The 26,274-nt window shown below is 48.5% G+C and overlaps 2 protein-coding genes across 2 annotated transcripts in view; one reads left to right on the top strand and one right to left on the bottom strand.

Moving 5' to 3' along the window:
- Positions 1-26,274, bottom strand: part of Ift140 (intraflagellar transport 140) — an 81,741-nt gene that overhangs the window by 16,568 nt on the left and 38,899 nt on the right. The window lies entirely within an intron of this gene.
- On the top strand, positions 1,054-24,626 carry Tmem204 (transmembrane protein 204). The gene is made up of 3 exons (XM_021221174.2): positions 1,054-2,004; positions 11,191-11,346; positions 23,933-24,626. Exons 1-3 carry the CDS (start codon positions 1,725-1,727, stop codon positions 24,175-24,177), a joined length of 681 nt encoding a protein of 226 aa, XP_021076833.1. The 5' UTR covers positions 1,054-1,724; the 3' UTR covers positions 24,178-24,626.

Here is a 26,274-nt window from a genome sequence, read left to right as displayed (position 1 = left end):
GGTGTGTGTGCCTGAGATGGTTCGGACAGCCCACAGCTCCTGTATTCTTGTGTTCATTTATGCGGCTCTGGAGCCCTGGTGGCGGGTTCTGGAGGTGGGACACAGAGTCTCAGACCTGGTTGCTTAAGCGTTATGAGGAAGGAGATCAAATGTACAGTCGCTCTGTCCAGCCTCAGGGGAGCAAGCACTATGCTGGTAAGCAAACTTGGCTGCTCAGAAGTCACATCAGTTATCCAGCCTGCCTGGTGACACAGCCCCCTCACAGAATCCCACCTTTTCTTGCCACCCCAAGAACCACCCCTAGCAGAGGTTCCTCAAGTAGGGCCCCTTCCTTGTAAGGTCTGAGCACACTTGCTCCCTTGAGGTAAATGGATCTCTGTCAGCAGATGGTGGCCTGCCTCAGGTGCCTCCACACCCTACTCTGTTCTGCCATTTCAAGGTAGGACCCCTGTGGAGAGGGAAGGTAGCCGACCAGTGGTTCTCAACCTTCTCAATGCTGCAACTCTTTAATATAGTTCCACATGTTGTGGTGACTCCCAACCATAAAATTAGTTTGTTGTTACTTCACAACTGTAATTTTGCTATTGTTATGAATTATAATGTGTTTTCTGACGGTCTCAGGTGACCCGTGTAAAAGGGTCATTTGACCCCCAAAGAGGTCATGACCTACAGACTGAGAACCACTGCTGTAGACATTGGGGACTCACAGCACCTACCATGCCTTGGGCAATGGATGGATGGACACCTAGTCCCTTAGGATTCTGTCCGCCCGTGCTGTCTGTAGCATCCCCTGGTCCAGGACCTAGCACAGCTGGCTAGGTTTGATGGCAACAGGTAAAAAGATGAGTGTCCTGGCTGGCATCCCTGACTATTCCTATGGGACAGGAAGATGGGGAGGGGCAGCCAGGGGTGGGCTGGAGCGGGCCTCTGAAGTCTCCCCAGGCCTTTCCCATCAGGAAGCACATCCTGTTAGTGTCTGGCTCTGTGGCAGGGCTGCTATTTGTTGCAGTTGGCTACGCCCTCCTGCTCACCAAAAACAGCCTCAAAAACAACCATTTCCTCTCTGCTGAGAGACAGGGAAACGGGAGCTCACACACATACGCGCATACACACGCTTCCTTGTGGCAGGCGTTCTGCTTTTCAGGACCTGCCATTTGTGGCAGAGGTACCAAGACGGGATACGTAGCAGAGAGGTGGCCAAACCCACACTGCTTCCACAACCCTGCTCCTCCATCAGACTGGCTCCCACAGCCCGTTCTGAGGAGTGTGGCCTGGCTGATTCCCACGCTGTGCCTGCCTCCCGAGTTACTGTCCGTTTTCCACTGCTGTAGGCAAGAGGCACTGTGGACACAGCCTCCCTGGCCACTGTTCCAAAGAAGACGACCCATTTACAACTCTGGATTCTCACTGGTGCAGTCGGCGCCCCAGATTTCTCCCTGGAATGGGTCTTGGGGAGACCAGCTTCCGCACAGGCTTGTCCCTGCTCCAGGCTCAAGAGGCAGGCTAAGACGGGGCTGTGAGTCTGTCTCTTGGACCTGTCCCATGGGCTTCTCCCCGTCCCTCCAACATCCTCCTGTGCCGGGCTGGAGCTGCCGCATAGCTTCCCAAGGATGAGTGCTGATGTCCTCTAGCCACCCCTAGCAGCATCTTGGCTTTCTCTGGGTGCACGGCGGGACTGCCTGGGACGTGGAACTCTCTGAGATAGACGGCACTGGCAGTCAGCGATGACGGTCCAGAAGCTTGTGGCCACCGCTGTGCTGGTGGCCCTGGTCTCCCTCATCCTCAACAACGCAGCAGCCTTTACCCCCAACTGGGTGTACCAGACGCTGGAGGATGGACGCAAGCGGAGTGTGGGGCTGTGGAGGTCCTGCTGGCTGGTGGACAGGGGTAAGGGAGGCACAAGCCCTGGGACTCGAACTGGGCAGGTGGACACCCATGACTGTGAGGTGCTAGGATGGGGCTCTGAATCAGCAGGTTTCCAGGAGTCCCGAGGCACCGTCAAACGTAAGTCTTGTTATTTTTCTGTCACCTTCCAGTGGTCAGGTGAGGGGAGGTTGTGTCCGTGCATGCTGGGGGTGGCAGCAGGGAACCTGCACTTCCTGCCCACCCTGACAAGCAAGGCTGCAGAGCCCCACTGTTGACCTAGACCATGCCTGTGGCTTCCTTCACAATAAGTCACTCCCGTGCCTGGAGGCCCTTTCTCTGCCATTACATGCGGCTGAAGGATGAAAGATGGGTATCCTAATCAAATCAAGTCATTTTTCCTTGGTTAAAAAGAAATATTACTTAATAAGTAAAACAAGAAGTGTAAGAACACGTGGGTGAGCTCTGTCTTAACTGCTGGTCAGGGCCTTCGGACAGTGCAGGAGACTCTGGCTGGGATGTCCGGGAGACCAGAGGAGGCACATGGTAGCAAAGGGCAGAATGTTACCTCCCCCACCGCCATGGTGGCCTTTCCTTTCCCAGCTCTCTTGTTCTGGGGTCTATACACTGCCCTGGGAGTTGGGAACTTCTCTTTAAATAGCATGCACGTTTGAGAGTACAAGAAGAAAGGGCCACATAAATATGAGGATGCGGGCTGGTGAGATGGCTCAGTGGGTAAGAGCACCCGACTGCTCTTCAAAAGGTCCAGAGTTCAAATCCCAGCAACCACATGGTGGCTCATAACCATCCGTAACAAGATCTGACGCCCTCTTCTGGAGTGTCTGAAGACAGCTACAGTGTACTTACATATAATAAATAAATCTTAAAAAAAAAAAAAATATGAGGATGCAATCTAAAATAGACATGTCTGCTGACATGAGTTCTTTCCCGGTAATGACCCCTAAAACAGACAGGAGGTCTGCTTAACAAGTGCCCAGTCTCCTACAAACAGCCTTGGAGGCCATAGGTCAGATGGCGGCTGTCGGAAGATGATGCTGATCTTTAGAAAGCACGAGACGTAGGTGGACATCTGTTCACTGTTAAGGGGACTTCCTGGAAATCCTGAGCAATGTGCCCAGTGCAACCACCTCAGCCATGTTCGTGACCAACAGAAGGCCTGCCAACAAGGCAGGGGAACACCACCCCTCCCATGAGCAGAGGCACCTAAGCTTACCGTGGGACAGCTCAGCCTCTTCCCTTGGGCCTTGACAAGCAGGGAGCCCTTTATTGAGAAGATCAAAGATGAATGCACTCTGAGGAGCTAGATGCCTTGTGGGAGGCCGAACGTCTGAATGTGGGTCTCTGTCATGTGTCCATGGAGAGCTTTCCCTGTGAATCCTATGGCCATTCTGCCTAAGCAGGAAAGCTAGTAACCCCAAGGCTCCCAAGCTTCTGCTATGGGCTGTGGTTTGCCCAGTCTGAGAAGCCTCAGGTCTTCTGGGGTGGGGCCAGGTAGAGGCAGAGGCTCCTGCTAGTGCCTCTCACTAGGCTCTGAGAACAGCCAATTCCAGACCCACCCCACTCCAGACCATAAAGATTCTGAGGAACCCAACCACCCCTTGTGATATGCACACACTCCTGCCTCCTTTCCCTGCTTTTTGAGCTCCACCAGGTCATCCCTGGAACATCTTGTACAGAGATCTGTTCTTCCCACTCTCCACCTTCTGAGGTCAGGCCAACAGAACGAATAGGGCCTCTATAACTTCCTCCCTGTCCACATCTAAGTGACAGCATGGCAGCCTCAGCTGTTCCTGCCCTGAGTACCCCTCATCTTCCCCCTTACCTGCGCCTAAGGTTCCCACCTATGTAAGCCTGCTGCTCTGCACAAGCGGTTTCCTAAGCTGGGCTGGTGTAGATGACTGTAATCCTAGCCCTCAGGTGTGGATCCAGGCTGGTTTGGGTTACATAGTGAGACCCCTGTCTCAAAGAGAGAAAAAAACTCCTTTTGTAATAAATATGGCATTGAAAGGTAGCTGATCCTCAATGAATCTGAACAGCAATTGTTGTTCAAACAACAGAAAAATCAGAGACACTTCTTGATAATAAGTAACAGGATGAAATTTTGGAAAACAGGCTGGATGGGTAATTCTGGTTGCTAACACATTCTAACACACATTGAGACTGAAATGCAGTAGAACAAAGCAGCCATAAGTCAGCATTTCCTGAGGGAAGCTGGTCCCTAACCCCCTGGCTTGGGACAGGGCTGCCTGGCTGGGTGCCCAGGAGCCTGGAGGGAGGGCTGCCGCGGGTCTCCTCCTCTCCTCCGCATGAGCTTTGCTCCCATCTGTGCCGACCACTCAGCTCAACTCACACACTTGCTCTTCTTGGGACACAGAAAACAGCAACTACAGCCAGTGATTCCTGATGCTCTCATCCATGTGCACCTGCTACCCTCGGAAGTCAGACCTGTGACCAGCCTTGAGACCCTCATGCAGGACCTTACCATGTAACTCAAGTGGTTTTAGAAATCAACCCTTTGCGGGGGGGTGGGGAGGTAGCTGCTCAAATTCTGCCATCTAGACAGATGGCACTGGGGTAACATCCTTCATGCCTGAGCAATGACACTTTACAAAGCCCTTCAGTGCACATCATGGGCATATCAGTCTGCGGCACATAGGATTATGTGGTTGCTCACAATTTCATTATGAGAAGCAGCCTAGGGCATTGGAGTAAGATTACAAGACAGGTCACTTTTAGCCTTTCTAGACATCACTGGTGGGGCCATGTGGCAGGGTCACCTCCTGCTAGCTCTGAGCTGTGAGTTCTGGCTTGTAGAACACATGGAGTTAGACTCACTGGTGCTTTCTGGCTACAAACATACAGGGGACCTGCCTGAGATGCAGACTGAGCACATGGGCCATTCTGTGACATCTGATCTCTGGTCTAACGGCTCTGTGCTTGTGGAGAGCACGTCTTGAGAGCACTGGATAGGAACATGGTTCATCCATGTCAGACCTTTGCCATGTCATACTGAGGCCTCCCCAAGAGAGTCATGGGGATTTTTCTACCAGTTAGCTGTTCTGTTATATGCTGCCCAGGTAGACTCTTCCTTTAGAGGAACTGGGAGCTGGAGCCCAGGGATTTCCTGGCTAGTTAAGCCTAGGGCTAGCCTTACTCTGGTGCTCACTTTCCCTGGCTCCCTTTTACAGCTTGTGTTCTTTTTGTTTTGTTTTTGTTTTTTGATTTTTGTTTTTTGAGACAGGGTTTCTCTGTATAGCCCTGGCTGTCCTGGAACTCACTTTGTAGACCAGGCTGGCCTCAAACTCAGAAATCTGCCTGCTTCTGCCTCCCGAGTGCTGGGATTAAAGGTGTGCGCCGCCACTGCTCGGCAGTTTGTGTTCTTGATCAGGAATCTGCAGTCTTTTGTCTGAACTTAGGCTGCACATGAATAATGAACATAGGTTGAACCCTGGCACAGATCTTCTGGACCTCCATGTTACCCAGGGAGATCCCTCAACTCTTGCTTCTAGGCAGCCCCCAAGCATCTCCACACACCTTTCCACCATGCAGGACATCAAGACAGGCTGGCCGGTTGGACACCTGGACAGACAGATGGTTTGCTTAGATACAGTTATGTCATGCTCTGAGACATTTTGGGCTGTGCACACAGGCAAGTACAACAGATGACATGCCAGATGGTGGCCCTGTGGCTGGAGGCTTGCGGTATGGAGGAGAGTGCTTCTTTCCCATGGGGTGGGCCCGGAACACTCTGTGTGACTCGGGGGATCTAATTCAGGCAGGGAGTGAGTGGCTTGACAGAGTCGGTCATGGCGTATGGCAGAGCTCTGAGAACTCAGCCTGCCAAGAAGACAGGAGTGAGGAGGACAACAGGGAGGACAGAGGACAAGACAGGCCAGCAGTCAGTCTGCACTCCCTTCCACTGCACAGCTTGTGCAGCTGCCCATGCAAGCCCCTTGGGTCTTTCTCTTTGCAAACAGCTCTGTCATTTATTCAGCTCCTCTCCCAGCCGTCCAGATGACGCTCAGGATGCCTATGTGCTGTTCCTGTGTTGTCTGTTAGCCTTCAACATCACATTTCCACACCTTCCCAATCCTACGCGGCTTTAAAGCAGCAAAGTCCCTGGGTGGCTATATTAAGTCGCAGCTTCTTAAACTGCAGGTCGTGTTCTCAGAGGGAGTTGCATGGGGCAGGGGTTGGGGGGCCATCACAAGAAATCTGGCAATTGTAAAAGTTTCTGAATCAACAATATTCTGAATGTTCAACAATGTTCAAAGTTGTTTCAAAATCAAATGGCTAATGAACCTGAAGTGTTCAGGGCAGGGCTCACCTGTGTTGTTCATACTTCACTATAGCCTTGGCCCTGAACTCACTATGTGTGCACGCGGCACTTTCTCATGCTTTATGCTCTCACTACACAGTGTCAGGGCTGCTTCCTCAACCACCTCAGCTCTGATTTGAAAACTTGGGACTGTATGAAGGGCCGTGCTTTCACGACTATGCTTCTTGCTGTTACAGAAGCATAATTGCTTAGTAACAAGTAACAAAGATTTAAATATTTTTCCTACCATCATTCCTCAGTGTGCATGGATCAGATTGGTCTGTCTTTGAAATTGTTATGGTAATTGATTCTTTTCCATTTTTCTTTCCGAGACAAGGTCTCACTCTATAGTCTTGGCTGGTCTGGAGCTTGCTATATAGACCAAGCAAGCCTCGAACTCAGAGACCTGCCAGCCTCCTCACCCAGAATGCTGAGATTAAAGGTGGGCATCGCTCACTGACTGTTTTTCCTTTTATAATGTTTGATTTTATTTGGAATTCAGACAGACTTTTAACAGTTTCTGAGATGGATTTAACTATACTTCTGCCATCTCACACTATGTGCACATGTAACACACCCAAATGGCAGGTTCCAACTGTCTGTAACTCCAGTTCCAGGAGATCTGCAGGCAAAATGTCAATGCACATGACGTAAGAATAAATATATCATTAAAATAAAATAAAAATGTGGGGTTGTCAAGATGGCTAAGTAGGTAAAGGCATTAAGACCAAGGCTGACAACCTGAGTTTGATCCCCGGACCTCACATGGTGCTAGGAGAAAACCAGCTCCTGAAAGTTGTCCTCTGATTGCTACACAGTTGCTGTGACATCAACACTGTTCTACTCCCAATAAATAAATTAATGTAAGTAAATAAAAAGCTTATGAAATCAAAATCTGAAAACTGAAGGTGCTCTACATCCTATAGTATGAAATATTCAATCATGATTTGATTTTCTATCAAATACATTCATCTCATTAGTATGCAGTTTGCTTTTGTCTTTAATAAATGGTAAAATTATATGTATACCAAAATTACTTTTAAAATGTATTTATGATTTATTGTCAGTAAATTCTTGGCTTTATTCCTATTTCACCTATACCTCAGATATGTAAAACATTTCTTAGGCAAAAAGTGGTTGTGAGGTCAGAGATGGTGGGACACACCTTTAATCTCAGTACTCAGGATGTCTGGGAGTTCAAGGCTAGCTTGATTTACATAGGGAACTCTAGGGCAGCCAGGGCTATACAGAAAAACCCTGTCTCCATCCATCCATCCATCCATCCATCCATACATACATACATACATAAGCAAGCTAGGTGGTGATGGTGTACACCTTTAATCCCAGCACTCAGGAGGCAGAAGTAGGCAGATCTCTGAGTTCAAGGACAGCCTGGTCTACCGAGCCATCTTTGGGACAGCCAGGGCTACACAGAGAAACCCTGTCTTGAAAAAATAATAAATAAAAATTTAAGAAGAGGGGTTATAAGTGAGAAAAGTTTAAGAAGCTGTGTTGTGGGCTGGATAGGTGGCCTGGGGGTTAAGAGCACTTGCTACTCCTCCAGAGGCCCTGAGACAGACTTCCAGAATCACCTGATGATTCACACCTCCTGCAATTCCAGAACCAGGAGAATCCCATGCCCTCTTCTGGCTTCTGTGGGCACCAGGCACATACATGGTGCGTGTGCACAGACACACACCCACACAGACACACACACAGACACACATATATAAAATAATAAATTAAAAAAAGAAGCCCTGATATATGGCGTAAAAATAAGTATGCGATGGCTAGGGAGCCATGGCTAGGGAGCCGGCTCTGAGGGCCAGATGCTTACGGTGAAATCATGAGGTCCGAGTTCAGAGACTCAGCACCGCGGAAACACCAGGTGGGTGTGGAGTTCAAATGCTCAGGGGTCAGAGACAGAGGGGTAAAGCTGGGGCTGCGGGAGCTCTTGGTTCAAGCACAGAGACCTCAGTATATAAGTTGGAAAGTGATCAAGGAAGATGCTTCATGTCAACCTCTGGTCTCCACACACATGTCCATACAGATACAACCACCACCGCTCCCCACCTACATGCTCCAACATGTGTGAACATGCACACACCCCAGATAGTTATATATGGGGTGTGTGCATATATATATAGTTATATATATATAGTTATATATATATATATATTATATATTATATATATATATATATATATATATATATATATATATATATATAATGCAAAATAAGTAACAAGAAAAATCTCAGTCACACCAAAAATTCTAGGATAGTTGACAGGATAGTAAAGAATGTAGGTTGGTGCAGGTAGTCAGAAATGCCTTTCCAGATTACAGAGGGAGTCTTGTGGAGCACACACCATCTGCCAAATGGATAGGGCACCCTGCAGGAGCACACAGCATTGGGCTGAACCTCCTGCTGTGTGTGGTCATTAATAGGCTGTCTGTAAAGGGGGGAGTTGTAACCAGAAAATCAGAAGAGGCAGCCACTGGTCTGAACCACTCACTACCAGAGCCATCAGGCCCTGAACAGCCCTATGCCTCAGGAAGTTACACCATTCTGTGAGTACCTCAGCTCAGGGAACATTTCAGCTGCCCCTGGCACTCCCAGTTCCTCTGTCAATCTTCCTCCCTCTAAATCTTTTTAGAGTCTAAGAGCACACTTGCCTATTTTAAGCTGTGTCTATACCTGGAGGGATATGCCTGCTTGTTTTCTACCAGGAATGTTAAGTTGCCGGACCCTAGTTCATCTTCAGATTTATCTTTTTTAAAAAATTATATTTATTTTTTATTAGATATTTTCTTCATTTACATTTCAAATGCTATCCCGAAAGTCCCCTATACCCTCCTCCTGCCCTGCTCCCCAACCCATCCACTCCCGCTTCCTGGCCTGGCCTTCCCCCAGATTTATCTTGATTAGCATGCACACACATGCACGTGTGCAGACACATGCATGCCGTGGTGCATTTGCGGAGACTAGAAGTTGGCTTTTGTGGGTTGGTTTTCTTTTTCTACCTTTATGTGAGTTCTGGGTATCAAATTCGGGACATCAGGCTTTCGCTACAAGTGAGTTTACCTGTTGATCAACGTTGCTGGGCCCTACCTCATGCCCCTTTAAAGCAGCTGTGTTAGGGTCTTTAGTAATCTGCATTCCAGTTGTCTTAACTAAGGACATAAATTCGCAGTCACCAGAAGCAGGACCCACTGGAGGCTTTGCTGTGGGTAAATTAGGAGAAACTACTACTACAGTGCCCAAGCTGGAAGATCCAGTCAGTGGCAACTGCTCATCCAGCAGCATCTCGCTCTGGTGTGCCACCAGACCCACGGGCTGCTTGGATTGTCCCCTAAGCTTAAGATCTTGTACAGCCATTGAGCTCTTCATATACACAGGCGGTGTACAAGAATCAGTGGGATTAAATCTGCTTGTGCTACTCCCACACTGGAGGGGGCAAGCTGGAAAAGCTTGGGATCCGGAAGGGGCCCTCGAGTTTTAAGTGACAGGAGAGTTCTCTGCAGAGGAAGTGGCTTAAAACACAATAGGAAGGACAGGCTGATCCTTGGTGGCAGAAGTGGCACAAAACCCCTGAATGACTCTGTCACTCCACAGCCTAAATATAAACACGATCCTGTAAGGAGCATGAGTCAGAGAGCATCCGGCATGAAGACGGGGTAGGGCAGAGATGACAGTCGCGTGGCAGAGCACCCCAAGAGCAAGCCTGTGTTCAGTAAATGTGACAAGATGACTTCTCTCAAACTGCTATAATGGTTTGAGAAAGGCCTGAAGGAAAAGGGTCACAACATCCTGGTTGCCAGTATGGGGTTTTAAGTGAGTTTTTAGCCCTGTCCTGGGAACACACTTGTTGGCCTGGTACCCTTCACCTGTGTGGAGACTGACTGCTGGACAAAGTCAGTTTTCAAGAACCGAGAAGGGCACAGAGGTCTCTGGCCATTTGGATGAGGCAGATTTCCCCTCTGAATTCTAGCCTCCAGGTCTGTCCATTCTCATAGGCCCTAGCTAGATAGTCTCTTGATGGATTGAGACTTTACTGTGTGGTGCAGGGGACCTGGGAGGGTGGGGTTCCAGGGATGGCTTAGAAGGGATAGCAGAGGGACAGAGGGACAGTGAGGTGCCCACAGGCCTAGGGCAGAGGTACCTATCATGTGCTCAGACATATGAACCCACATGAGATGAGAGGAAAGGCAGACATCAAGCCAGAGAGCTTCGAGCTATTTTGTAAATTTATATTGCATTTCAACAAACATTTAGGTCAAAACAAACAGACCCGCCAAAATGGCAGAAATGGTTCAAAGTTACCTTCTAGCCATTTAAATGCCCTCTGAGGTGAAGCAGCCTGCCCCTCCCTTGGGTTGCCTTTCTCAGTCTGTGTGAGAGGTGGGACAGAAGATCTTCAGGTCTCTGTAAGTGGGGCCTTACTTGCTGGCTCACACAAAAGAGGCTCCCTAACCTGTGCATGAGCCGGCCGGCCTCCACCCTAACCTGTGCATGAGTCCCATGGCTAGCCAATCTAGCCAAAACGATGAGATACAGAATTGCTGCGACCCAATCTCAAAGACTTAGGTGGAGAACAGCAGAGAAGACACTTGATCCTGGCTTCCATGTGTACACACGCAAGCAGGTCTAACAGCTCCCTGCCCCAGGACCATGGTATACACATTCATATACTACAAACACAAAAACTCAAATCACACAGCAGAATTGCAGCCTAGGTGCGATGTGACTTTGCACTTAAGCTCGGGGGTCCTGGAGTGGCTTGTGAGAAGACACGAGGATAGCATGAAGACTCCACAAAGTTCTGTTCAGAGAAGATACTAGCTGTCTGTATTGCTTTTTCAAAGGTCCAACAGAGGCCCAAAACAGAAGTGGCTATCACTCAAGACAAGCGTGGGCCAGCCTGACTTGGCTCTTCCCTAAGTGGCTCACACACTGACCACCTGCCTTCCCTTCTTTTGGCCCACAGTACAGTTTGACATGATGCGTGCCTGCAACCTGGTGGCCACAGCTGCACTTGCTGTGGGCCAGATCACCTTCATCCTTGGGCTAACGGGCCTGCCCCTGATGTCACCAGAGTCCCAGTGCTGGGAGGAGGCAATGGCTGCTGCATTCCAGCTGGCAAGTAAGTACCCAGGGCCAGAAGAGTAGCCACACTGTGGCCCCATAAAGCTGGCAGACCTGCTGGGCCCTTTTGATATCATGGAGAGAGAGTACCCCAGGGCCTTAGTGGTACAGCTTGAGGTGCTGTTCCAGGTTCTAGCATACTGAAGTAAGGTGTTCTGCTTTCCTGAGTCTACAGAATCTGTACCACAGTTACCCTTCTGTATGTCTGCGTGTTCCCGATGTCAATTTGATGAAGCATCTGAGGACTAGCTGGTTTATGCTGGGCAGAGATGGGAGGCAGCCTGCCCAGCTTACAGTCACAACACAAGGTAGGGCTCTGTTTAAGTGAGGCTTCCTGGGGCCCGACCTGGGCTCAGCATAAATCCTTGCTCATGATAAGTGAGAAGCTCATGTAAGCATGTTACACACAGTCTGAGTGGACGGCAGAAGCCTAACCACGAATGCGTACATCGCTCCCATCCTGGCTGCAACACAGATGCAGACCACAACCTGACTGCATGACACTGGGTTGTCAGAGAGCAGCTGCTTCAGCCATCCACCGACCTAGTGACCTGGGGATACTGTGTGCAGGATTAGATATGATAGAAGCAGGTTTGCTGTTTGTTATTTTTGCTTATTTGCTTTGAGGCAGTATCTCACTATGTAGTCCTGGCTGGCCTGGAACTCATTACGTAAGCTAGGCTTGCCTTAAACCCAGAGATCTGTCTGTCTATGCCTCCTGAGTGCTGGGATTGAAGGCATGTGCCACCACCCTGGCTGAAATTTTGCTGTTTTTTTTTTTTTTTTCTTTCCGAGACAGGGTTTCTCTGTTTAGCCCTGGCTGTCCTGGAACTCACTTTGTAGACCAGGCTGGCTTCGAACTCAGAAATCTGCCTGCCTCTGCCTCCCGAGTGCTGGGATTAAAGGCGTGCGCCACCACACCCGGTTGCTGTTTTTAAAGGATGAAAGTGGTGCCACCACCAGCAATGATCCACAGAATCGTGGACGCGTTAGACTGGCGTTAGAAGTCAAAGCAGGTGTGTGAGCACGACCCACCACCTCTGGTGACTGGAGTCCCACTGCTCCATCCTGCGTGCTCAGAGCTGTTAGGATCATGAACAACTAGGAGAAGTTCAAGCTTCTTGCAGCTCACGGAGACTGTCTGCTGTGTGGTCTATAGACAGAAGAGCAGCACACAGGTGCACATGAGCAGAGTGTGGGGCATTCTTTATCCACCTTTCCTTTTTGGTCTAAATTGCCAGTCATTCCTGGGGCCCAGCGTCTACTCCTGATAGGGGAAACAGCAGGAAGTCTGAAGGGAATCCTTCTAGGAATCACAGATCCTGGGCCTTTATCTTCCTTGAGAAACAGTTTCCAGAATGAGGCTGAATGGTATTTATGTGCTAGAGAATGCCCGGGGGGTGGTGGTGGTGGTGGTGGTGGTGGTGGTGGTGGTGAGGAAGCCCTGCTACCCTGAATGCTAAGAATAGTGTGGCAGAATGGTCCTGCGAAAGTCACTTCCCTGGGGCCAGCAGAGGCAGGAAGGGGTAGGGGTGGGGCTTGGGAAGGTTGTGAAGTCTCTGTGGAAGGACCCAGGGCTCAGTGGCACAGGAGCTGGAACTGTATCCTGGTTCCCCAATGTGAATGTGAGCCAATCACTGAGCCAGCTGCAGTGCAGTTTACCAGCTGCAGTTTACCAGCTGCAATATGAGATTGTCTCTGTGACTCCCACTGGATATGAGACATGCAGATGTGATGTGGGGGGGTGTCAATCCTGCCCCCTTCCTGCCTTCACCACTAAGAGTACAACATGGGCATGTTTATTAAAGACTCACACTTTGCCCTCTATTGATCAGACATAGAAAGTAAACAGTTCTTCCCACTGAGGGTGGCCTCTACCATCTGAATCCACCCTTGAGAAGGAAATGGAAGATTCTGAAAACACCATAGGAAAAGCTGAGTTTTAAAAAGGCTTGGTGCTAGGAATGCACGCTTTTAATCCCGACATTCTGGGGACAGAGGTAGGCAGATCTCTGTAGGTTCAAGGCTAGCCTGGTCTATAGAATGAGTACCAGACCACCCAGAGGTACATGGTGAGATCCTGTCTAAACCACCTTCCTCCCAAAAAATAGCAAAAGACAGCTTAGTGCCAAAAAGGAAAAGAACTGTAGTTCTTGTGTTGTTTATTTTTCTTCTCACTAGTTCCTGACTGAACTATTTCTAGTGAAAGAATCAACCTGATTGCTGCCTTTCATACACTGACAGCCTAGAGACTCTTACTTGGAATCATTAGAACTTGTGTGTGTTGTGTCCAAATTCTCACTGAAGAAAACTCAAAATAAGGAAAATGTCCATTAATTGAAATTCAGGTGTCCTTGGCAGTCTTGGAGAGAATTTATCAGGGGCCTCCTGAAGGGTTCTCGGTTAATACACTTCTACTTTGAATATTTCAAGGCCAGCACAACCTCTGGAAAGGTTAGACCATCTCTGTCCAAAAACTCCCCAACAGCTGGAGGCCAGTGGAAAAAGCCAGGGCAGTGAGGGTAGTGGCCCCCGGGGCAGTCTGGAAGCTTGTCATGCCTCTCAGGCTGCCTTGTCCCTTTGGTATCTGACTATCACTCTGACGGGTCTGTTTTGCCCAAAAAGGAAATGCATTTGGCCTGTTTAGACTGTTTCATTGACAAACAGTACAGAGAGCAGCTATGTGCCTTTCTTCTATCACACTGCTAATTTTAGAGCTGGGTTTTTTCCTGTGCTTGGGTCTGTTTTAAAGCCAGGGAGAGACTGTGGGGCGCCAGGATGTCCTGTCACAGGACGAGGAAACGCCTGCTATTACCTGTTGTCAGGCTAACCCGAGTCCCAGTGCTGGGGCGAGGTGGGTGGGTATCGGGAAAGAAGATGCTAATGAAGAGAGGAAAGTCTGTGGAATTGACAGAGGAGGCTGAAAACCCTAGAAACCAGCAGAAGGAACAAACTAAGGGGTGGCAGGCTCCCCGCCTGCCTGTGCTCTCACGTGCTATGAGTCCAACATCTCTGGGCACCAGTACCATGCTCAGCACAACCCTGAGTAAGAACTGCAGCTCTGAGGGACCCTTGCGCAGCAACATCAGGGACAGCCGTGGTAAGCTGCTCCTCTCATGGGCTGTCGCCATTGTGTGGTTTTACCCTTATAGTACATGCAATAGCATTTCTAACGTCTGCTAAAGACTTCCCAAGCCTAATTTTGCTTTACCTGGAAGCTGGGAGGATTCCTTCGTGACCCTTGTACTCCACGTGCTCTCAACACTGCTCACTCAAACTCCACTCCAAATCTCCCCTGGGAAAGCAGTTGTGTTTCTGTCAGGGAGACAGGTCCTAAGACAGAGACGTGCCCACCAAAGTCCTGGGAGACAAGGAGGGGAGGTGGCTCTGGCTGTGTCTCTGCTACCACCAGGCAGTCCCATCCACATGGGGAGTCTTGCTCTGTCTGCTTTCTTGGCTCTCTGTGGTAACTGGCACAGCGCAGGTTTAAGAAGGCCAGACTATCTCCACTATCTCCTCCCTACACAGACCCCTTTGAGCCCTGTGCACTCACATCCCCAGCAGGAAGGTCCGGAACGAGAAGCTGGCCTGAGCATCTGGTTCTGATTGTTAGGTCCGAGTGCTGTCTTTGGCCTCCCCACAGAAGTCCATGCTATGGAAGGTGCTGTGCACAGCTCCTGCTCTGCTCTGTATGCCCTTTCTACTTCTTCTGTCTCCATTTCTCCTCTTCTCTTTGCTGCACTTTTTTTTTTTTTTTTTAAGATTTATTGATTGATTATATGTAAGTACACTGTAGCTGTCTTCAGACACTCCAGGAGAGGGCGTCAGATCTCGTTACAGATGGTTGTGATCCACCAGGTGGTTGCTGGGATTTGAACTCAGGACCTTCAGAAGAGCAGTCGGGTGCTCTTACCCACTGAGCCATCTCACCAGCCCCACACTTTTTTTTTTAATGGCGCTAAATAATGAGCTCAAGTTTCCCACACATTAGCAAGCACTTTACCATTGAGCAGCTAGATTCCCAACCGCCCTTTTCCCTTTATTATGTAGCTCAGGCTGGCCTGCAACTCACCGTGTAGCACAGGTAGAGGGAAAGTAGCCTTGACTCCGTGAAGGTAAAGGCAGTGAGCTTGTGTGGCCTCTGGCCCTTCGCTGGCACCAAGCAGCACCTGGAGCTGGGGTTGGTTCACAGCTCTGTTTAAGAGGTGCTCAGCCCTACATGGATGCTGAGGACTTCCAAATTCTTCAGGTCCCAGTACACGCCTGAATGCCCTGTTGCCTAAGGAGCCCACCATGAGGGCACTGCACACAGGGTCAGGCTGGGAAGGCCATCTCTGGACCCTTAGTTGTACCTGTGTCACTACCAATCCATGCCAATCCATGCAAGGGTTTATGGCGTCCTCCCTGTGCAATGCCAGGCTTAGGAAGTTCTACAGTTTGTTCTGGGAGCCAGAGAGATGGGAGCTAGAGGTCTTGGAAAAGTGAATGTATAATCTTGAAGGCCATGTTCCTTATCTATCTACATTTTCCTTTAAAAACTCCTCTTCTACCCCATTAGCATTACAGTTTATATAACCCATTTCCAAATCTCTTCGGACAATGGCAGTCTATAGCCAACAAAGAAACCAACCGAACAAACAGCAAATAAGATGCCCCAAGCACAGCATGTGGTACCAATCTGTCTTCCTGATGCCCAGGGGTGTCCTGGGGAACGATGGCTTCTGTAAGCTACTTCATAACCAATTACTTTATTAAAAGCTGCCTTCATGGTGGAATCTAAGCCTGTCTCTTCTCCAACATGTATGTATGTATGTATGTATGTATGTATGTATATGTGTTATATTTGTATGTTCTGGCAACTGGGCCCAGGGCTTTGTGCATGTAAGACAAGCACTTTACCACTAAGCTATACCCTCAGCCATTAAAAAAGTAAAACAATTTTTCTTCACTTAATATGTTTTGAGATGGAGTCATGTTAGGGGGCCCAGGCTGGCCTAGAGCTCTCACGATGGCCTGGAATTCACTAGATAGTCCAGGCTGTCTTCAAACTGGATGCCTTCCTGGCCCTAGCTTCTAAGTGGTTTCTACAAGCACACAGCACCACACCCAACTTCAGCCTTTGGTTTTCTGAGACTGTCTCTTGTTATGAAGTTTAGGTTGGTTTTCAATTTGTTGTAAAACTCAGGTTAACTTCAAACTCACAATCTGCCTGTGTCCCCCTCCACCTCCCCGTGTGCCAGATCACCTGTATGCTCCATCATACTTGGTGAATAAATTTCCTTTTATGGATGCTTACCAACAAGCCTAGGCCTTGTACGATTAGGTTCTGTTTCTCTGAAGCCTGTGTCTGCACTTGCCCAGCTCTCACTGCCTGCACTGTGACTTTTGCAGCTCAGACTTTGCAAAGCTCGTTGACAAAGCGTTACAAACCAAGTCATGCACTATTAGCATCACCAAGATGACTTTCACCACTGGGCTCTGAGTTGTTCCTTATCTCTTGGCTCAGCCAGTTCTGAACCTGGTCAAATATTGCCAGAGGCCAGGCATGGTGACACATAGCTTTAATCCCAGCATTTGGGAGGCAGAGGCAGGCAGAATTTAAAGGCCAGCCTGGTCTACAGAGCAAGTTCTGGGTTAGCCAGGACTACATAGTTGAGACTCTGTTTCAAAACAAACAAAGACACAGCCAACCTTCCCCAACAACAATAACTCCTCTTGTCCCAAACTTCCAGAGCTTCTCCTGTGCCACGAATAATGGCTTCCTTCACCCTTTCCTAGTAACTGTAAGGTTTCTTCTTTTAAGTACTTAACAACACTTGATTAGGCTTTGCTCGGTTGGGGTGATTTCCTTTTCTGTCTTCTTTATTTGGTCCTCAAGCACCACCCTGCATCCTAGGTATACCTTATCTCTCTTCCCCTTCTTCCTTACCCAACTGAGCCACTTGGGAGCATTAGAAGAACATGATCACCTGTTCCTCAATGCTACGGATCCTTCTACTAGAAAAAACAATTTGGATAAAAAAAAAAAATCAGGCTCATGTCATGTACTTCTGAGTCTCTTAACACAAGGGATTGAAAACTATGATGGAAGAGGTAGAAGCCTGGTTTGCTCATCTTCCCTTGTTTACATATGCTGGCTACACATGCTGGACATGCCAAGGCTGGCAGTGTCTGCAACTGACCCTTTGTCAGTATGCATCTTAGAAGCCAGCCATGTTCCTAAAGGCACCAGCACTTTGCTTGCTCAATTGCAGAGGAGCACCAGAGGTCAACCCCAGTGTCTTTCCTCTGATGCCACCTGTGTGGATGTTTGATAGTCATTCCAAAAGGGAAGACCTTGTGACAGAAGCTTAGGCCCCAGGAAGAAGGCAGGAAGGAAGAAAGAGAGGAAAGGGACGCTCTCCACTGTGCTGGAATTCACACCGCCCGCCCTCCACTGGCCAGTGCACAGGAAGAGGCTGTTTGTTTTGGCAACAGGACTTCATAGAGATGGAACTGATCCTGTGTGTGCAGAACAGAGCACTTGCTGAAGCACTTCCCTTCGGTAGGTTTCTGAACAGGCTGATTACATCACTGAGAGTTTGGGAGAGAGAAGTCTTCAGGGGAAAGGACACGGAGGAGAAAGGGAACCTCAACTTAGGGGTAATGAAAGTAGGATTTCTAAGCCAAAAGCGAACGTTGGCCCACTCTGGGGGTATTCATTCATTCATCTCCCAAGCACAGAGGCCCCACAAGTAGAAGCTAACCTTACTTCAGAATAATGTCTATAGTGCACTATGCGGAGCCTTCTCCGAGATGACAGGGCCATGTGTCAATGCAGTGAGTTCATGCAGTCACACCTCCTTGCTTTTTATTAATGATACTGAATAACGGGATGATTTCTTCCTATCATCTCTTAGCCAGTAATAACCTATCTGTTGGTTCAGGACAGACCTTGGATGGCAGCCAGCTGCCGAGCTAGAGGATGCTAAGAGCTATACCTGTTACAATGTATCTAGTCCCCTCTTTGTAGGACACGTGCTCTGGGCTGGCCTTGGCACACCTAGGTCCCTTACTCAGATTTCCTATAGGGTTCCATATTGGAAATGGGCAGACTATTCCATTTCCCCTTTCTATATGAGTTCTAACGTGGTCAAAGCTGATTGACAACAGAACTGAAGCTTAAACTGATCAATACCCAGAACAAGTGATGTGTAAACCATTTGCTTTTGTTTTTTGAGGGAGGCTCTCTCTGTAGCCCAGGCTGGCCTGGGACTCAGCTTCCCATCTCGGCCTCCCTAGCTCGGGGACTGTAGGAGCATGGCACCACATCAATATGTAGTATGAGACTTTAATAAATAGTTATGCTTTTTTTCACAGAAAACAACTAGACTTTCCTTTCTACTTTTTTTTTTTTTTTAAATATGAAAAAGCAAGTAAGGTGCAGCCTCTGACTTTAACTCCAGTGAGAAAAGTGAGACACATGGAACTCATCCAGTCCAGCCCCAGGCCACATGCTGCCGGGTTTTCATGACTAGGGGACCAGGTGAAGAGCTGTCTAGCTCACCTTTTCTTTGTAAAGTGTGTATCGGTCAAGCTCCATGTTTATGTGTGTGTGAGTGGGTGTGAGTGCATGCTGTATGTACTTGTTAGTGTGGCTGTGTGTGCACATGCCTGTGTGGTGCCCTGAGGTCTATATTAGTTATCTTTCCTCATCATTCACCTTTATTTTTGAGACAGGATCTCTCAGTGAACCTGAAGCTCCTCAATTCAGCTAGACTGACTGCCCCATGAGCTTCAGGATCCACCTGTCTCCTCCCTACCACTCCCCATTGAGGTTGGTTATAGATATGCACCACCATGCTGAGCTTCATTCATTCATTCATTCATTCATTTGGTCTTTGAGATTGGGTTTCTCTGTGTAACTCTGGCTGACTTGGAACTCACTCTGTAGACCAGGCTGGCCTCAAACTCAGAGAGATTTGCCTGCCTCTGCCTCCCAAGTGCTGGGATTAAACCCGTGCACTACCACTGCCCAATTTTGTTTTGTTTTGTTTTTTTCTAAACATAGGTTTTGTGGGGGCATCTTAACTTATGTCTTCATATTTGTATTGCAGGGTTTTGGCCAACTGCCATCTACCCAGCCCAGATCTACAGTTTTTACCTTCCAACTTATATTTTCAGAACATAGAGGGCTCTCTACAAGGTCTTTTATGCACATGTCAACTAACATTTCTTTAATTAACTTATCAACGGGATGAGTGTTCTTTCATCTTCTCTGTTGTCCCTGGAAGTTGATACATTTTCTAAAACTTTAGTTTGTGTGCATAATAAATAATATAGCTAGTTATGGAAAGGTCTAGACCCCTTGGATAGAGTTGTGGAGTCACCATCCTGAAACAAATCATTGGCCACCTGTGAGCCCCAGTGCTAATCCCTAGCATGGCCCTTGGGAATCTCAGCTGGTGGTGGCTTCAGTCTTCAAGCACTCAGGAGGCAGAGGCAGGCAGAGCTCTGGGTTTAAGGCTAGCCTGTTCTACGAGCAAGTGCCAGGTCAGCCAGGGCTACCTAGAGAAAACAAAACCAACAAAACCACAAAGCCCTGAAAGGTGCCAGCTCCTCCATGGCCTTTACTCAGCAGGGGCAGTGGGGTCGTGAAAGAGCTCAGGCAGGCACTCCCTTTCCTTCTTTTCCACAGGTTCACACCAGCCTCTTCTGTTTCCCATTTGCTGTGATTTGCCTCAAGTTACTTACTTAGCAAGTAGTTCCTGACAGTCCTTGGTATTTTGGAGAATCCTTGGTATCCTTGGATTCTGGCACTCCCAGACATGGGAGACAGAAACAAAAGTAGGAGACCAAGCACCGTAAGATAGTCAAGGGACAGACACACTGATCAACTAAATCTCTCCTAACCATGAAGCAGCAGGGGTGAGCGGAAGCCACGAGCGGCAGGGAAAGAGGTGTCAGGACAGGCACCAAGCTGAGCAGAGGCATCAGGAAGCCATGAAGCACTTTAGGCCTGGGGAAGACCTAAGTTTTGCTCCGTGACTGAAGAGGAGGCATCTGATGACCATTGTCCTAGGCAGTGTCAGTCAGCACTTAGAACATGGAACTGTGGAGCGGGTCACTCCTGCAAATCTAGCAGCAGAAAGTGCTTGTCCCTTAATCTGTTGACATGTTTCGTAGTCGTGACACACCCATACAGAGGAATTAAAGCAGGCATGACTCCAACACATGTGGCAAACTGACCACAAAGACTGCTCCCCCAAGGTGACCCTTCTGCACTGATCCAGTAACACCAGACTTTTTTTTGACAGTTTTAGAGCCTACACATTTCTAGAGATGCAGCTGAGCCTGTATTTGGACTGTTCAGAGGGACTGCCTGTATGTGCTCTTGTATGTCCTCCTGGGCCACCACCTCTGAGACTCTCATCCCTTCTCTTTGCTGAAATGCAGTCCATGCTGGGCTGTCCCCTGGGGGCCCCTCTCGGAGGAGGCTCATTTGAATCCTGACTACGTGACTACAGGCTCCTGAAAGTGCAACGGTGAGCCCAGGACCACACCACACCTTAATGAGTAGAGCAGGTCTCTCGGCCCTGCATGAGCCAACACTTGCTGTTTTCCCCTTGCTAACTTCCCTAGTCACATGAATGCATATTAGTCCTGACCAGAAGGTTCAGAGTTACTCAAAAAAATTTTTAAAATCAAAACATGTTTCCAGAGAAGACTATTTATTTATTTATTTAGTCAGCCAATCTAACCAAAAGGGTTAGGTTGGGCTGTGGTGACCTATACCTTTAATCTCAGCACCCAGCACTTAGGGGGCAGCCTGGTCAACACAGCAAGTTCCAGAACAGCCAGGGCTACACAGAGAAGCCCTGTCTCAAAAGTAAAACCAAACAAAACATGCCTCCCGCCCAACCCAACCCAAAGAGAGACAGGGTTTCCCTGTGTAGCCCTGGCTGTCCTGGAACTCGCTCTGCAGACCAGGCTGGCCTCGAACTCAGAAATCCGCCTGCCTCTGCCTTCCAAGTGCTGGGATGTAAGGTGTGCGCCACCACGCCTGGCCAATTCTTTTAAAAATATTTTTAAACATTTTAAAATTCTATGTCTATGTGTGTACCTGTCCTTTTCTGAGTGAGTGCAGGTACTGAAGGGGCTGAGAAGAGAGTGGTGCAGCCCTTGGGGCTAAAGTGACAGGGACATGTAAGCCACCCAGCATGGGTGCTGAAAACTGCAGTCAGGTCCCCTACAAGAGCAGTATGCACTCTGTATCATCCAGCCCCAAGGGAACTTCTTGTAAGGGGCTCCCCTCAGCCTCTTCCTTCTTACCCACTAGGATACATATTGGCATATTTCTTTCTGCTTGCTTTTGCTTCCTCAGGCTTCTTATCCCTCCTTGTTTATTTATTGTTTCAGAAGACATAAGCTAGCAACCTCTGTGTACCCAGTCTGCCTCAATTCCAATCTTTTTTCTGTCTCGAAACAAGTATAAAAAAATTCCTTTGGCTAGCTGGGCAGTGGTGGCACACACCTTTAATCCCAGCACTTGGGAGGCAGAGGCAGGCAGATCTCTGAGTTTCAGATCAGCCAGGGCTACCTAGAGAAACCCTGCCTCAAAAAAATCAAAATCAAAAAGAAGACAACAACAGACAAAACCAGAAAGTCTTTTGGTTGATAAACATCCCAAAGATATGAGAACAGGAGAACACAAAGTATTTCTATATCCGTTAACAAAATATCAGCTTTACTAATATGAATGCCTACGGCATGACAAAATATCAGCTTTACTAATATGAATGCCTACGGCATGAAGCTGTTAAACAGAAGCCTATCTCCCCTTCACTGGTAGAGAAGTTGTCTCTAGTAGCAGGTGGAATGCATGTGCGTACGCACGTGTGCGTCTGTGTGTATTCTGGAACTTGCTCATTAGACCAAGCCTTGAACACAAGAGATTCACCTGCCTCTATTTCTGTACTCCTGAGTGTTTGGATTAAAGATGTGAGCCATCACAGCCGTTTTGGAATGCAAATTTTAATAGTATTTTCATGTATGAAATTTTTATGCATGAAAAATCCCACAAAGTACTACAATGAACACGGACATGAGTTTTAATAGCTTTGGACAAGATGGAGGAAAGCGAACTCCATCTGTTCCCTCCTCCTGGATGGTCCAGTGAGGATGAGGTCAGAGCCCACACGTTCTAGAGAAGTCAAAGCTGTTGTCTTTGTCTCTGTCCCCCACCTTGCCTGTCCTTGATGCTGCTCTTTGCTCTGGACTACACAGGGCCATCCTGAGCTGGAAAGCGGAGGTGGTTTTCTGAGTGAGTGGAACATTCTAAATAGACATACAGATTCAATATGCAGTGTATAGAGGGACCGCAGCTCTGGTAGGGGATACAGATGAACCTGGGGCAGGTGGTACTTTGCATCTGAGAAAGACAGCTAGACAGTTGGAGGAGGGTGTTGCTGGGGAAGAAGTGGGCTGGTCTGTGTCGTCCTCCCTCTCTCATGGCTCTGATTCTGCCCTGCCCTTTTCATCTTGGTCCCACAGTTTGGTGAGTCCCTGCAGCTCTCTCCCAGGGCCAGCTTCTGGGCAGCAGAGTCTCTGCTCATCAGACCCGCAAGTCTCCCGGTGCTGCCTTCTCTACCAAGCAGCTGTCCTCACACCCTAGTTGGTTGACAGAGTCTGGGCAGAAAACCAAGATTCTCCTACTACTTACAATAAGAAACTAACAAGATCAAGCCCTTGTCATCCCTTAAGAAAGGAACTGGTGAGAGCCAGACCCAGCGCAGAACTCAGGAGAATGAAACAGGAGGACAACCCAGAGTTTGAGGGCAGCCTAGGCTACACCGCGAGAGCCAGTCACGGAAAGGAAGTGGACCAACAGTAATCAAGACAGTTGGATCAGCTGGTGGCCCCTGAGTCCCCTCTCTTGCCCTGCAGTGTCAGGTTAAGGAGAGGAAGGAGGGCCCAGGAGAACAGCAGCAGCAGCACAGCTGGGCAGGGCAGCGAGAGGGAAAAGCTCCTGAGAAGCCAAAGGAAACCAAACAGTACCAAACCCAGCCCTAGCCAGGCTCCATGCTGGCCCCGCTTGCTCCAAGCGTGGGATCTAGGTTCCCTGATGGGAGAGGGAACCCCTGCTCCCTCTGGCAGCAGAATCATGGGTATGGAAACTCTCCAACAGGGATTTAAACCAGTGGACAACAGTCTGTTTCTAGATAAATTTAAGAAATATCTTTTTTTTTTTTTTTGCTTCAAATTAACAAGCATTTATAAAAATCAGAGGTAATTCAGCTCGCTTTAAGATAATGATGGCTAGTTCTGGCCGGGGCGCGGAAGGCTGCCTCCCAGGTGTGGGGAATGAGCGTAGATGGCCAGACTGTTGCCCAGGGGTTGATGGGACAGGCCTAGTTCTCCTCCTGCAGCCACTCAGATGCAAAGCCTGGCTGTAACCTCAGGCTCAAAGGCTGCAAGGAATAAGCAGGCTGACAAAGTAGCTCCGCCCTATCCTAGGAAGACAGTAGGACAGGAGTACAGCCTGACTCCTGGGGACTCCTGCTTGATACAGGCACGCGTCCTAACCTCCCCTCTCCTTCCTGCAGGCTTTGTGCTGGTCATCGGACTGGTGACCTTCTACAGAATTGGCCCTTACACCAACTTATCTTGGTCTTGCTACCTGAACATTGGTGCCTGCCTTTTGGCCACCCTGGCGGCTGCAATGCTCATCTGGAACATTCTTCACCGGAGGGAGGACTGCATGGCACCCCGGGTGATCGTCATCAGCCGTTCTCTCACTGCACGGTTCCGCCGTGGCTTGGATAATGACTATGTGGAGTCTCCATGCTGAGAGCACCCTTACGGGGACTTTCTCTATGATAACCACTGTAACGCTGTAGTCTAGAAGTCGGTGAGACTGGTCCAGGCCCTGCTTGTGCAGAGGCGTGGGGCAAGTCTGGGCTACCTATATATACATATGTATGATACTCATGTACATGTATTACGTTCCATATGAATATATTATATGTCTCTGTGTCATTGTGTCACCCTACTTCTGACATGATCTTCCTTGGCCAGGCAGAGCATGGCTTCACGTCATGCGAATTTCAAAGGTGGAGACTAGAAACCGAGACAGGGAATGAGGCAGTTTGGGCGCCTTGCTCTCCACCTCCATTTGGGGTTAATTTATTTTGCATGTGCTAGGATGGTATCCCCAGTTACTTTTACAAAGCAGGACATCCAGGAATCTTTTCATGAAGGGTCTACAAGCAGACCTTACAACAGGGGGTACTGGGTTCATGCCAGTGTCGGGTTGAGAGCACACCTTTCTCCTGATTATTTGTCTAAGATAAACACGAGCAGCTGGGTGGTAGGTGGTGGAGCACGCCTTTAATCCCAGCACTCGGGAGGCAGAGGCAGGTGGATTTCTGAGTTCGAGGCCAGCCTGGTCTACAGAGTGAGNTACAGAGTGAGTTCCAGGACAGCCAGGGCTACACAGAGAAACCCTGTCTTGAAAACAAAAAACAAAAAAAAAGATAACCATGAGCCTCTGAACTGAGTTTATCCATCGCATCTCCACTCCTTTCTGAGACTTTTGTGGGACAACCCTAAAAAGGGCTAAGAAGACCATTAACGACCCCGAGGAGACACATACCCTAAGTCATGGTTGGTGCAACCCTCAAGTCCACATTCCTGCACCCTAAAAACTGGCCTGTCACAGCAGAGCATCAGGTGAAACAAAAGGATGCAACCCACTAGCTTTTCTCAGAAAAGCCTTCATCCCCTCTCCGGCTAGGGTGCAACAGGCTAGGGGACACCTCCAGAGGCCGTGCTGCTCTCAGGGAGGCCAGATCCCGCAACCTGTGGCTCCTTAGGAAGTATAGAAAGTCTGTACCTGTGGGGTTAAAGATGGTCCTCAGAACCCAGAGCTGCCGGACCACATCTGTGACGGAGCCCCTGGTGCACCCTTGCTAGACAGGCCCTTGGGACACAGCACTGCTTGATCACGACCACCAGGAGGCAGGAATCACTGCTGGCATATGCAGCAAGAGGAAGTTGGCACTATCAGAACATGAAGGCCTGTGACATCCCCTCTCTGGCTTCCTCTCCTAGTAAATGCCAAACTTTGTTACTTTCAGCCTTCTAGTGACTCATGTTGATCAGTTTAAATTCTCAAGCCCATCCTAGGCCAAGGTTTTGTCTTTAGACAGAATAAACAGTGAAACAGATTGGTGCCTTAAACACACAGAGACACTGATAATGACATATGAGTGTTTACAGATTGGCCATACTCACACAACATACTCAGCACACTTAGAAACTAGGAGGCTCATGTCCACGGTATAGCGCAGATTCAAGCATTTAGCCACACCTTCCCCCCACTTGTCTCTTCCTCTAAGACATTTTTACTTCTAATCATACACTAATACTATGTATGTACCTGAATACATTAGTATTGTGTATGCATCTATATGAAGTACATTAAAGGGTTAAAAGTGGCCATGCAGATGCTTTAGGTTGTGACCATGTCCACAGTAAATGAAAGTGATCCAGGAAAGGGTGGCCTTGCTGGTCACTTCCAAGCTACATGGTCTACATGGCCAGTGTGTGAAAAAAATCCCCCCAGCTATAATAAACAGTTGTAATAAAAAGCTTTGATTGTTCTGAAACTCACGATGTACACCAGGCTGAACTCAGATTCACTGAGATTTGCCTTCCTCTGCCTCCTGAGTGCTGGGATTAAAGGCATGCATTACTCTGCCTGCCAACCTTTCGTTTCTCATAGTGTAACTCTCCCATATTTTATTTTACTCTCTTAAATGAAAATCTGTCTAACACTTAGATTTTTCTGAGTTGTCTCAGGAGGGGAGAAAGTACTTGCAGGTGGTCTGTACTGACTTGTTTGTTTGTTTGTTTGTTTTTCCGAGACAGGGTTTCTCTGTGTAGC

Source organism: Mus pahari, chromosome 21 (assembly GCF_900095145.1).
Source record: "Mus pahari chromosome 21, PAHARI_EIJ_v1.1, whole genome shotgun sequence".
NCBI classification, from domain to species: domain Eukaryota; kingdom Metazoa; phylum Chordata; class Mammalia; order Rodentia; family Muridae; genus Mus; species Mus pahari.
The sequence above is the reverse complement of the archived record's forward strand: the minus strand, read 5'-3'. Positions and strand labels throughout refer to the sequence as shown.